The sequence below is a fragment of the Branchiostoma lanceolatum genome, chromosome 5 (assembly GCF_035083965.1).
Source record: "Branchiostoma lanceolatum isolate klBraLanc5 chromosome 5, klBraLanc5.hap2, whole genome shotgun sequence".
Classification (NCBI taxonomy): domain Eukaryota; kingdom Metazoa; phylum Chordata; class Leptocardii; order Amphioxiformes; family Branchiostomatidae; genus Branchiostoma; species Branchiostoma lanceolatum.
The window spans coordinates 6342561-6354859 of record NC_089726.1 but is presented as its reverse complement, the minus strand read 5'-3'; the positions used below and the strand labels follow the sequence as shown (position 1 = coordinate 6354859).

At 41.6% G+C, this 12299-nt stretch overlaps 1 protein-coding gene across 1 annotated transcript; it reads left to right on the top strand.

Moving 5' to 3' along the window:
• Positions 1 to 32: 32 nt before the first annotated feature.
• On the top strand, positions 33 to 11692 carry LOC136434649 (V-type proton ATPase subunit S1-like). Its single transcript, XM_066427576.1, has 10 exons — positions 33 to 169; positions 1984 to 2110; positions 5498 to 5575; positions 5895 to 6112; positions 6286 to 6314; positions 6836 to 6918; positions 7625 to 7881; positions 8133 to 8183; positions 9175 to 9403; positions 9943 to 11692. Exons 1-10 carry the CDS (start codon positions 39 to 41, stop codon positions 10150 to 10152), a joined length of 1413 nt encoding a protein of 470 aa, XP_066283673.1. The 5' UTR covers positions 33 to 38; the 3' UTR covers positions 10153 to 11692.
• The last annotated feature ends 607 nt before the right edge of the window (positions 11693 to 12299 follow it).

Below are 12299 nucleotides of genomic sequence, written 5' to 3'. Positions count from 1 at the left end.
CCCCTGTCAGTTTATAGCAAAACTGCAAAATGTATCACATGATGCTGTCATCATTCAAGATGGTGGACACGAAAATGACGGTCAGGATGATTCTGTCGTTGTTCGTCGTATTTCTGGCTTCCAGAGCCGCCGCTGAGCAGGTTCCGACGATTATGTGGTCAAGCCAAAGGTAGGTATTCTAGAAATGTAACTTCTGAGTTCCAGATATCCGTAGATTCGTTGAACTATGGCCGAATATAAAATTGCCGACGATTTTTTATTGATCACAGAAAATATTCGGACAGGCTAGCTATAGGTGGGCGGTATATGATCCCCAATTTCGTCTTTACACATAATATTACTGAACCAAAGTGAATATCTGACTTAACTCAGAGTTTAAATGCTCTGACTCAGTGATGTAAAGAAGAAGAAGAAGGTGGAGTTCTTTAGCGCTTCTCGGCTCACTATAACATACATGACATTATTTGTCCTTCCGGTCTCGGACCGGAGTTTTTTTGCGATTTCGTATGTAGGCCGACACCCTCAGGTCGACGGGCTACAATTCCGCCGAGAAAAGTAGGACGGAAAATGTAATTTCATGGTCGAAAAGCGGTTTTCTGCTGTTTTCCGATGTATTTATCGGTATTGTCCGTTGTCCCTTTATTTTGGGTAGAAACCATAGTAAAATGTAAATTTGGCATCCGAAAATTATCATTTTTTTACACTTTTTTGATCGAACCTGCTCGGAAAAAACGAGTTTTCCTGGGGTCACGGCATATATGCTGAGAAAGCTTAGTAAATGGTGTCTCTGAAAAATGAAAAAAATAAAAAAGTCATGTGATAACTTTTTCGCAATCTCCGATGACGCAAATTCGGTGAAAATGCATTAAAAACGATGCTATTTGGGTCATCAGGCGAGAAAACCGCATCACCGTTCCCGCGGACTAATACAAAAAAGGCTTCGATAGCGAACCAACTGCACCGCGCCCAAAAATACTACAACTCACGGGCTTTTCAGAAGATTCAAAATATTAATACACAGCTTAAACCATCACCAAGCAATCTCGGGCAGAAATCAGGGTGACGACCACGCACTTCCGGCAGATTACCGGGTCATGACCCAACCCCCGGTCACAATTGAACTCCGACCCGGAACCTTCCCGGTGTGAGTGGGTCAAAATACACCTTTCTCACGCGGCGGACATGATGGAATGAAGACGAGGCCAATGAGGCAAAGAAGCAAAAATAATGTACAGATTTAGTTTTCCTCCTAAATCACATTAAGTTTTAAAATATGATATCCAAGTATCAATATTACAACTAATGTAATGTACAAAAAAGATGCAGCAATTTAGAGCTTCGTTGACCGATCCCATAGTCTCCGCCCCCCTCTGTCAGAACGTAGAAATGCAAAATAAAAACATAGAAATGCAAATATTTGACGGTCATGCAGCCACTTCCTCATTGGTCGATTCTCTAATTATCAGGTAATCATTGGCTAAACTGGTAATTGTGATTGACAGTTAGGATCAGTCTAATGTTTGCCACAGGGGCCTCGTTTTGATTCTATCATGGCCGCCGCGTGAGAAAGGTCTATTATGAATCTGTCCGGAGATGCAGCGGCCTGCACTATTCAGTACAAACCTGGTGTGTTACTACACCACAAGGCAGTTTACCAGATATTCAATACAAACAAACAAACAAACAAATTCCAGTGATAAATTGAACTTGATTTTCTGTAGATAACTTACACTTTCTTTATACAAGGCCTGAATTTTTCCTACACATGGTAAAAACGTAACAGATATTCAGACTTGATGCATGCTAGCCGCGGTGACTCTGAGGGGAAGACGTATTTTGCTTATATATTATATAGTGTCTTCCAATACAAATTATAATATACAAGCAAAATACGTCTTCCCACCAGATGTCGCCGCGGCTATCTGCATCCTAATTATATGTATGTGTATCATTCTAGAAGTATCATGGGTTTAACTTTTACAGCTACCTCCACGACCTCCCGCCCGCCCGCGCGGGACACAGTCTGTCGCCCATCGACCTGCAGCACGACTACCTGGACACGATCATCGGCAAACGCCCGCAGCTCATCGTGCTCTTTATACAGGACAAGGTGCAGCCTTGCTACAAACACATCACAGGGATCTAGCCTAGTGCATTTTAGCGTTTCAGGCCACCAGGCTATTATTTGCACCCACCACACGAAATTAAGGGCCATTATGCTTATTTTCAAGTGTACTGTAATGATACTGTGCTAATACATATATTGATTGTACAGTCAAACCTGTCTATAGCGGTCACTCAAGGGACTGGCCAAAACTGGCCGCTAAGGACAGGTGGCCGCTATGGAGAAAATGTTGATTTATTGACCGCGAGTGACACATGTTTTCAGTACCCACTGAGATACATTTATTCACCGTACAATACACATGTAAACATTACATAGGTAAGGTACATTTTAGAAATTCGATTGTTGTTCTTTTACTTCTATCATGGGCTTGAAAAAAGAATTATTGTATCTGCCAACTCCAAAATCCATGGCTTGCTCGAGCTTCATGTCTGAACAGACCAGCATCGCCATACTCTACTCTTGATCCTTCGCGACTGACGCTGCCGGCACACGCGTCACCAACGAGTTTTAATCATATGAAACAAAGTCCTTCGCAGAAAAATGCCACCTAGTTAGTTAAGAACAAAATATATGTTGCTCAGTTGCCACTTACTGTTCGTTTTCGACCGTTTTCAAACATAAAATCGTGGCGACCATTTTCCTTAGTCTTTTGTTGTTGGCCACAGAACAGTAATGAAGCTTCCTATCTTAATATATGGCAATCATGTAAGAAAGAAGCTGTCAAAAGTCACCTACCAGAGTTTTAGTCCATGAAAAACATGCATTGGCAGGGCTGTCAGGCCTCCAAAGTTTCAATCTAGAGCAAAATTTCAACTTTCTAATCGGCGGAACCCCTACGAATCCGGGCTTGTTTACCAAAGTTGACCTCTGACCCCCTTCTCCACCTGATAATCACACAAAAACAGCAAACTTTGCAGGCCTACAGACACCACAAACATGGATGAAAGTCTGATTTTTCAACTTAATAAGAAGGTAGAAACCCTTACCTGTAAAATCCAGCTCCAAAATATCAACATATCCTGGAAAAAAGCCCCTTTACAGCTACCTTTACCAAGGGTACCAAACCTATTTCCATGGGCTAAAAGTTGGCCTTCTGCGCCTGCGCCAGTTACCGGTCTGTCCCCTGCAAGGCCCCAGGCTTTGAGAATTGAAAAATTTCAATCACTTCACATAGTGCGAGAAAGAGTTGCCAAACACCATACCAAGTTTAAAAGATCTCTGAGCTGGAATGGTCCCCTGGGAATACTTTGGGAGACAGGTGTCAGAGTGCTTTCCTCAGAGCTGTTTCAGTGGTCTGAGGCAAATGAAAGGTCCCATATTATTTAGAGAAAAGTGACATTAACAGAAGAAAAAGTTAAAAGCTGCTAACCCTGGCATTAGGAGATTACTCTTCCACACTTAAACCATCTAAAGTTGTATTCAAAAGCTGCCAGGATAGACTTTGAAGCATTCAATGACACTGCACACTGCACTGTCACTAAAGGACATAAAATCTCTTTTAAATGGCCAAAAATCACTAAAATGGAAGAATTTGTAAATAAACCTGACTCAAATGAGTCAGCCCTGACTCAAATGAGTTAGGTGAGGGCTAACTCTTGGCTACCAAGCCAATTTCTGGGGAAATATAAGCCCCAATGGCTCACCTGACACCCCCCCCCCCCCCATGCACTCTCAGTATTGCACTCTCATTACATGCTTCAAAGTCAAACCCAAAGCTTTTAGATACAACTTGAGGTGCCTAAACGGATTGGGAGCAGTCCCCTTATGCCAGGTTGAGCACCTTTTGGCATTTTCCACTCTATATGTTACTTTTTGCTCAATGATATGGGGCCTTACCTTAGCCTCAGAATACAGCTATGGCCCTCCTGACACCTGTCTCAAAAAGTACTCCCAGGGGACCGTTCCCAGGGGAATTGTCTCCGGGACATCTATGAAACTTGCGGTCTTGCCCAACAACTCTTCCCCACATCACGCGAAGTGATTAACGGCTGTCAATCTTGAAGCATGAAACCTCGGCTAAATGCTGCAGGCCACAGAACAGTAATGAAGCTTCCTATCTTAATATATGGCAATCATGTAAGAAAGAAGCTGTCAAAAGTCACCTACCAGAGTTTTAGTCCATGAAAAACATGCATTGGCAGGGCTGTCAGGCCTCCAAAGTTTCAATCTAGAGCAAAATTTCAACTTTCTAATCGGCGGAACCCCTACGAATCCGGGCTTGTTTACCAAAGTTGACCTCTGACCCCCTTCTCCACCTGATAATCACACAAAAACAGCAAACTTTGCAGGCCTACAGACACCACAAACATGGATGAAAGTCTGATTTTTCAACTTAATAAGAAGGTAGAAACCCTTACCTGTAAAATCCAGCTCCAAAATATCAACATATCCTGGAAAAAAGCCCCTTTACAGCTACCTTTACCAAGGGTACCAAACCTATTTCCATGGGCTAAAAGTTGGCCTTCTGCGCCTGCGCCAGTTACCGGTCTGTCCCCTGTTTGCTTGTCATGATCGGCTTCTACCATTATGCTAATAGGGTAGCGAGAGGAAGGTCGCTCTTTTGAGGGCTTTTTTCTTTTCAGAAAATTGCAACAGCCCGAATTTTACATCATAGTAATGTTATCGATATTTAGTTTGAAGCTGTTGGTTAAGTAATTATCCTCAGTGATATTTTACAGCAAAATAAATTTAGAAGACTATACCTCCGCAACAGTGGTGTCTTCCAATGACCTTTATGCTGCTCCGCCATTTTGAAAATCGTGTTTGGGCACATTTCGGATGAATTCCCGGGGAAAAGGGAAATATTGGCCCGACATTGAAACATTCTTGTTTTCTTTATTATTATCCTGTAAAGTTGAGTTCACATAAACTTGATAACTGCATTAAAAAAATGAAGATTTTGAACCCGGCGTGCGGTGGCGATGCGGCTTCTACCGGCGCACATTGACCGTTATCGGCAGTGTTACTGTAGTCGCGGGACCGAAAATCGTCTGGCCGCGACCGCGTTGGACAGGTGGCCGCTATAGCCTAATTCTTAATGCTTATGTCAATGGGAAAAATCCAAGGGACCGACAAAAAGTGACCACTATGGGCAGGTGGCCGCTATGCAAAGGTGACCGCTAATACAGGTTTGACTGTATAATAAAAGTCAGATTATATATGAAAAATGCTGATATGACCCTCAAAACAGACCTAAAAAACTTCTACTTAAATGTGGTCTAAAAAGATTTAAGCCCCCCGTCTATATATATACACTTAGAATGACAACTTTTTACCTTAGAATTGTCAAAATCTTAAATCTTTCATAGACAAACAAAATACACATAAATACATTCAACAACTTTTGATTTGTTGTGTTTCTCCCTACAGTTGAGCCTGGATGACTTCAGTCAGTACGGGGATGTGTATGACGGCAACAGTAACGGTGGACTGTTCTCCAACCTGAAGGTGAGTCAGACAAGAGTCAGAAGATATAAACATACATACTAACATACTAACATACTTACAATCCATACATGTTCTCATTAATGTAGCTTGTCCTTCAATAGCCAGAAATCCAGATAATTTTTACCATTGACACCAGCATTAACCCTGTCTATATGTAGTAACCACCTGTCAAATACACCATATTGGTCCCCTGAGTGGTCTTCTTTGGCAGGTTTGACTGTATTAAAAGTTATGTAGATCCCCTGGTATTAACTTTGGTGAGATAGATTAACTTGTGACCCCAGAAGTGACATCTCCATCCTTTTGTTGCAACCTCCAGTCGTCCATGGACCGAGCCGCCTCCTCTCTGGTCCTGTCCACCGAGCTGCCTGCCTCGCCTGGTCTCCATGGCAACCAGGTGGCGACGTACCTGCAGGGTCGCGTGGACGGGTCCGTCATCCCCGTGGAGCACAGTCTGACGGAGATCCGCACCGACGGGAAGAAACTCCAGCTGGACAAGAACACTCTCATCCTGGTGCGGCTGCCACCGGCGGAAGGGTAAGGCTTGCAGAAGTACACATGTACTGTAAATATATATACTGTAATGCACCAGACCTAAACATTTTTAAAAGTCCAGTTTAGGTCCGGAGTTTTGGTACGCAGCACTAGTTCACATCGAATGTCCAGAGAAACTTGGTGAAAAATTTAATCTTTGTGTTCTTTCTACTCAGGTCCATTGAAGAGTCTCTGAAAAGAAACAGTAAGTGTAACTTTCACATTGCAGTGGTCTTAAGAACTTTATTCTAGAGATAACCTAATACAGACTAGAAGATGATCGCTGTAAGTTTGGCAAGTAGACTAAGACAGTGGAAAAGATACATTGAAACATTCCATTCATTCCAAACTTAAGATAAAATGCCTGAGCATCACTTTTTGTCATCTTATAAAGACACTGAGTTTGAAATAAAAGGTTAAAACCAGTAACTATCTTTATTTATTTAGTAGATAAGATGCTAGTACTCCACTGCTACATGCATGTGGGCTAAGCAGTAATGAAGATGATGAATTGATATTCATAAGTCATAAGTCTCAGCAGATTGTCTCCTGCTGTCACCCTTCCAACTTTCCTTTGAAAAGGCCCAAGAATGCATAGCTTATGATGAACTCTGGAATTGCAATTTGTTTTGTTTGGAATTGTCTTGTATATTTGTGCTGAAATGGCTGACTTGAAAGCAGGTGATTTTATGTTGATGACTCAATGATACATTTTTGTGTCCCCAGATGACATCATCGGCTCTGTGATCAAGAGTCTGCCAAAAGAACTCGACTTCACCATCCTGCTCACCGCAAACAGGCCCTCAAAGGTAAAAAGAAAAGCTGTCTGTGCAAGTATTCTGCTTAGGTCCCAATTGCGTTGGTGCCCTTTGGGGGTGTAGTCCCAGCCTGGTCCTAAAGCCATGTGGGATACCTCCCGGTGTTCGCACGATTAGCTCGTGGCGTCTATTTGTTACCGGGTCTAGCGTTAATTTAAAGTCCTATTTAAAATGATTCGGGGTCCTGGCTGGGCCCAAAAATAGCCTGGCAGCTGCAGGCTGTCCCAAGGGCCATGGGGGATTTTTTTTTTTTCCAATTGGAACCTAAGAATTAGCAGGGTGTCATGCTGCTGAAGTAGGGGTGTAGAAACTTGTACTTGTCAGCCACGGTAGTGACAAACTGGAAACTTTAATCCCATCACTATGCCACATGCTTTGCGGATTGCAAAAATGAACTCATATCATATCACTGCTGATGTGACAAGATTGGTTTCATTGTATGGGATTGTATGTCATTAGAAAAACATTCGTTTAAGTCTGTGGCAATTAAATTTTGCAGCACAGTGAGAATCAAGAATTTGCAGTATCTTTGAATTCATGGTGGAAACAATAGCAGTATTACACAATAGAAGAAAGAAATTGTGTTCATATACATGTAGTATACGGATTTGTCACTGTGAAAAGTGCAAAATTAAGAATATCCGTACATAGATTTTAAAAAGTTTTTGATTAAGATCCAACACTTTTCCAAACACAGGTGTCTGTGGTGTTGCCGTCCCATGATTCCCTGTCCTCCGGCCGCCATCTTCTCGGCGACTTTGACGCCATCGACGACTCGACCTACACGTTCATCAACGCAACAAAGGACAGCTCGTGCGCCGTGTACCTGTACGCGACGGATGTCAGCTTCCTGGTGGCCAAGCTGGACGAATCGACTCCTTTTGAGGACACCGTGAACCTTACGGGCTTGGTCCCCGCATCGCAGACTGTCACTTGCGAAAATGGGACCGTAGAGTAAGTTCTTTGTCATTCTGAAAGGATATTGTTCCTTTAACTTGTAAAAATGGGACCATTACATGTCATTTTTCACTTCTAATGGATATTATTCCTTTAACTTGTGAAAATGGGACCATGGCATAAAGCTATTTTTCACTCCTTAGGAAATGTTTTTCATTCCTTAGGAACTTTTGTTCTTTTAGCTTGTAAAAATGGGACCATGGTGTAACTGTTTGCAGATGAAATGATCTTCTTTTTTGTTTTTTCAGGTTGGCCTTGAAGTACACCAATGTTGGCAACCTCAAAAACCTGGACTTGGTGTAAGTTTGGAGTTTTTTATCTGTTGTATATAGTTTCCATATCCATTAAGTTGGTTCTCCATGAACAGTTTCATCAGATTGGTTAGTCACTGGATAACAAACTTCTTTGTACACAACAAGGGTTTTATTCAGGACCAACGTTTTGGTGACCGTCTGTCACCTTCCTCAGGACAATTGTAGTGTGTAACAGAACCTGTCAGAATTGCCCTGAAGAAGGTGACAGGTGAATAAGAACTTTGTTGGTTGTGTACAAAGAACATGCAAGACACGGAATTCTGATGCAAACTTCCAGATACATGTACCGTGATGAATTCTACTTTAAGTCGACAACTCCTGTACATGTACACTGTACATGCCTGATAACACCTTGCAGCTAAGGTACCAGGCCGGTCGAGAGTTAAGTGGTGTATAGCTGTTGTCGACATCTGACTTTTTCCACTTTTTGAATAATACAGGCAGTCAGGCTGATTGCCAAGATTCTGGCTAATGGACCTTATGTTCTGCATATGTGTTAAAGCGGAGCTTAACTCAAATTTGAGAAGCATACTAATACTATGCTAGATATACCCCAAAGTCAAGTTCTCACTTGTTTTACATCAGTCTGTCATAGTTCAGGGCTCTCCCACCATTCGAAAGTCACGCCGTTTGTGGAATTTTCTGAATTTAAAACCCACCAACTCGTCAATTCCTTCGAATTTGTCTAAAAATTCCTTGAAATCCATCCTCTTGCAGGAAAGCCAGATAGAAAAGCACTATTCATACCGGTTGAGAAATGTATGCCAATGTATGTCACATAATTCAATTATCAGGGAGTAGCCGTGGGCACCGCGCTAGTTGCAAATGGTGGGGGAGCCCTGAACTATGACGGACTCTCGTAAAACAAGTGAGAACTTGACTTTGGGGGTATATTCAGCATAGTATACATGTAGGAGGCTTTTCAATTTTAAGTTGAGCTCCCCTTAAAGAGATTAGCATGTTTGTTTACCTCCAGGATCCCTTTCGACGTCACCAAACGCCAGTGGTCGCTAGGCAACATCACCCTGCAGTACAACTACCAAAGTGACCAGCAGACTATCCGCGGGTCCGACAAGCTGGTGCCAAAGTTTACGACGACTCCCCGCAAAATGTCGTATCACTGCGACAAGCCTAACAAGTTCAAGGAGCTGACCACCGACAAGGACAATAACACAAAAGGGGTCATAACCTTTCAGGGGTTACAGGTCAGTCGCCTGTCTGAGGCCATGCCAGTTTTGTTACTCGGTTTTTGGATGTTTTAAGCTTTCCTTCCTGTCTAAATTGGCATTTTGACATTCTATTTTTATTCTCATTTGATTTGAAAGATTAGAAAGAACTGTAGCTTGAAAGTTCATCTGTGTTGGTAGAAATCATTCTTAAACAAGGTTTAACTGTAATTTCCAACACGAGAATTGGACTTTCCCAAATTTTCGACAGTACAACATCGGTCTTTGTCAAGGAGTGATCCACAGCTGGGATGACGTCATTTGTTTAAGAAAGAAAGAACTGTAGTTGTACAGAATATTGAAGCTGGGTATGAAACAAGTCTAGATAGGATTTTTTGGATTCCATGAGCACAACTTTTGCTATCTTCCCCAGCCCATGGACATAGTAAACGGGATATTCTTCTAATAATGTGAACGTTTTTGCTTCTTTTTCACTAGACTAATAGAGAGAGAGAGAAAGAGAGAGAGAAGTTTTAATTTTCTATCCTCACAGCTAACCTTTGCTGTCCTCCACATAGGTCCAACCTGTGGACATAGAAAACGGGGCGTTCTCCTACGCAAACGAGTGCGTGGGGTTCTTCACGGCGCCAATCTGGATGGGCCTGCTGACCACCATCATCCTCACGCTCGTGCTCGCGTTCGGCGTGATGATGATCATGTCGCTCAAAACCATGGATCGCTTCGACGACCCCAAGGGAAAAACGATTACCGTCACCGCCACGGATTAGAGAAATCATTATTACATGTGTGTGGGGGCTACGTCATACTGATTACTTAGTTTGAGACTCTCTACTGGTAGAATTATTGTCGTAGATGATGAACAAATATAAACAGATAACTGTCAACGTGGCAGAATAGCAAAACTAGCGGTGACATGTGGGCTTTATGATCTTAATCACTTGGTTTGAGATTCTTTTCAGTGCAGGGACACAATACATTGCATTTTTCCTCATTTTGAGACTTGAGATTTTTCTATTCTAACAAACTCTAGGCCACTGATATACAAAAGAAGGCATTCTATGCAGTAGGACATGTCATTATATGTTAGATCAATTATTTTAGACAGGGAATTTTCCTCAAGATGATGTGTGGGTTATGTATGAGAATATGGAAATTATGGTGAAGGCAGGTGCAAGAATTGTGCTTGACTGTCCCCTAATTGCAATTTTTAATGGAATGGCCCTTCTATTTTTACCTCACACACTTGTTTCGTCTGTTGCGGTTAAAAGAATGCAAACCAAGTAGCTAGTTTGATGCTGCCTTAGCTGCATGCTGGTTTATCTGTATATGTTAGCACATGTGATGTATAGAAAAAGATACAATCAGTACAGAACTAAGCAGATTATTAAAAATTGTTCATGTAAGGAACAGCTACAAACTGTAGTAAATAAGTAACTGAAGATACATAGAAAATATCTTACATTGCAATGACTTATCTAAGTCTTAAAAAAGGTGACTGATTCATCTAAGTGTTGTCAGTATGATAGTGTTAAGTGTCATGTGAAGGTGTTTGTATGTATAAGTGGTGTAGATTATAAATATACAGATATGATAGTTATGAATTGGTGAATGATACCTCTTGTATTGATGCTGCTGGGATATTCCTTGGTTAAAAGATGTTTTTCAAAGATGTTCTGCGTCATCATCATTGCTGCTTCTTTTCTTACATTTCTCGGAATTCATTCTGCCATTTTTCTGCTCATCCTACAAATCTATTGTTTTAGTGTCGCCCTTTTTCTAGAAAAGTAATTGGCAGGACACTGCAGATTATAAACCTTGCTTTCTTTCTTAGTCACCTACATGTTGTGTTATGGTGTACAAAGCTAGTGAGTCAAAGCTGTCACAACCAGATGACTACCCCATCAAATACAAAATGTATATCCAATTTGCTCATTGACTATTAAACCAAGGAGGTTATATAGAACTATATAACCTCCTTGATTAAACTAAGTCGTATTGGGAAAATAAGAAATTCCGAAATCAATTACCTGGGAATATGGATGCTGCTTCAAGGATGTGTTAGATCGATGTAGGGCACACTTGGGTAGTGAGTTTTATCATTGTCAGTTGAAATACACCAGTAATCCTTTGGAAGCTACAATATGCCTCCTCAAATCGGGTGCCGTGGTGTATTATGTCATCAAAAAAGGGAGTACATTTTGTGAGAAGATGTAAGAAATCATGTAATGGTCTTATGTTATGATTTATCAGTAGTAATGGTGATTATTTTGTATTGAATTAGAATATATGTCTTGTTTTATACTTGAACAGGGTCAATTTTTATTTTGGATGAAGTATGAAGATTTAACATTCCATTTTGAAACTGGTCTAACGGAATATAAAAGCTATTACTCGGAGATGTATGCCATTCTGTTGTTATGTGTTAGATTGTAGGCTTTAAAATCAGCTACCTGGCAGTGCCCTTTCGGCCAAATCATGTGGTGAATATGCGTCTCAGCTATAGTGCATGGATGTTTGAAATATGCATGAAACATACCAGGAATGATTATCACAGGACTCACAGGGTTCCATAGAGTCCCAGACAGTGAGAGTTTGTGTTGGTGTAGCCGGCGCCACACTATTAACGATATTCACCCGAATTTGGTGACCGCTAGAAGGTCGCCAAATTTCTGAATTGCGATAGAGTCGTGGGTACTTTTTTCCCGAAAATCTACCGATACATTGGACGGGGCTCAATGACCTGCGGACATCGACGTGATCACGCAATGATCGTGAAAACAACAAAACTATCATTAAGACTCGTTGGGCGAGCTGTTTTTCTGCTCTGTGACGTCGGTTTTACACAGACGATTTCCTCCTTCAACAATGCCACTTCTGTGTCTACAGATTCATGCTGTACAACATGCCAACACAA

Excerpts from the sequence above, each read along its gene's own strand:
- LOC136434649 (XM_066427576.1), top strand. The coding sequence starts at position 39 with ATGATGCTGTCATCATTCAAGATGGTGGACACGAAAATGACGGTCAGG. Across the intron at positions 5,576-5,894 it reads GACTGTTCTCCAACCTGAAG|TCGTCCATGGACCGAGCCGC; the intron begins GTGAGTCAGACA and ends TGCAACCTCCAG. Across the intron at positions 6,315-6,835 it reads AGAGTCTCTGAAAAGAAACA|ATGACATCATCGGCTCTGTG; the intron begins GTAAGTGTAACT and ends TTGTGTCCCCAG.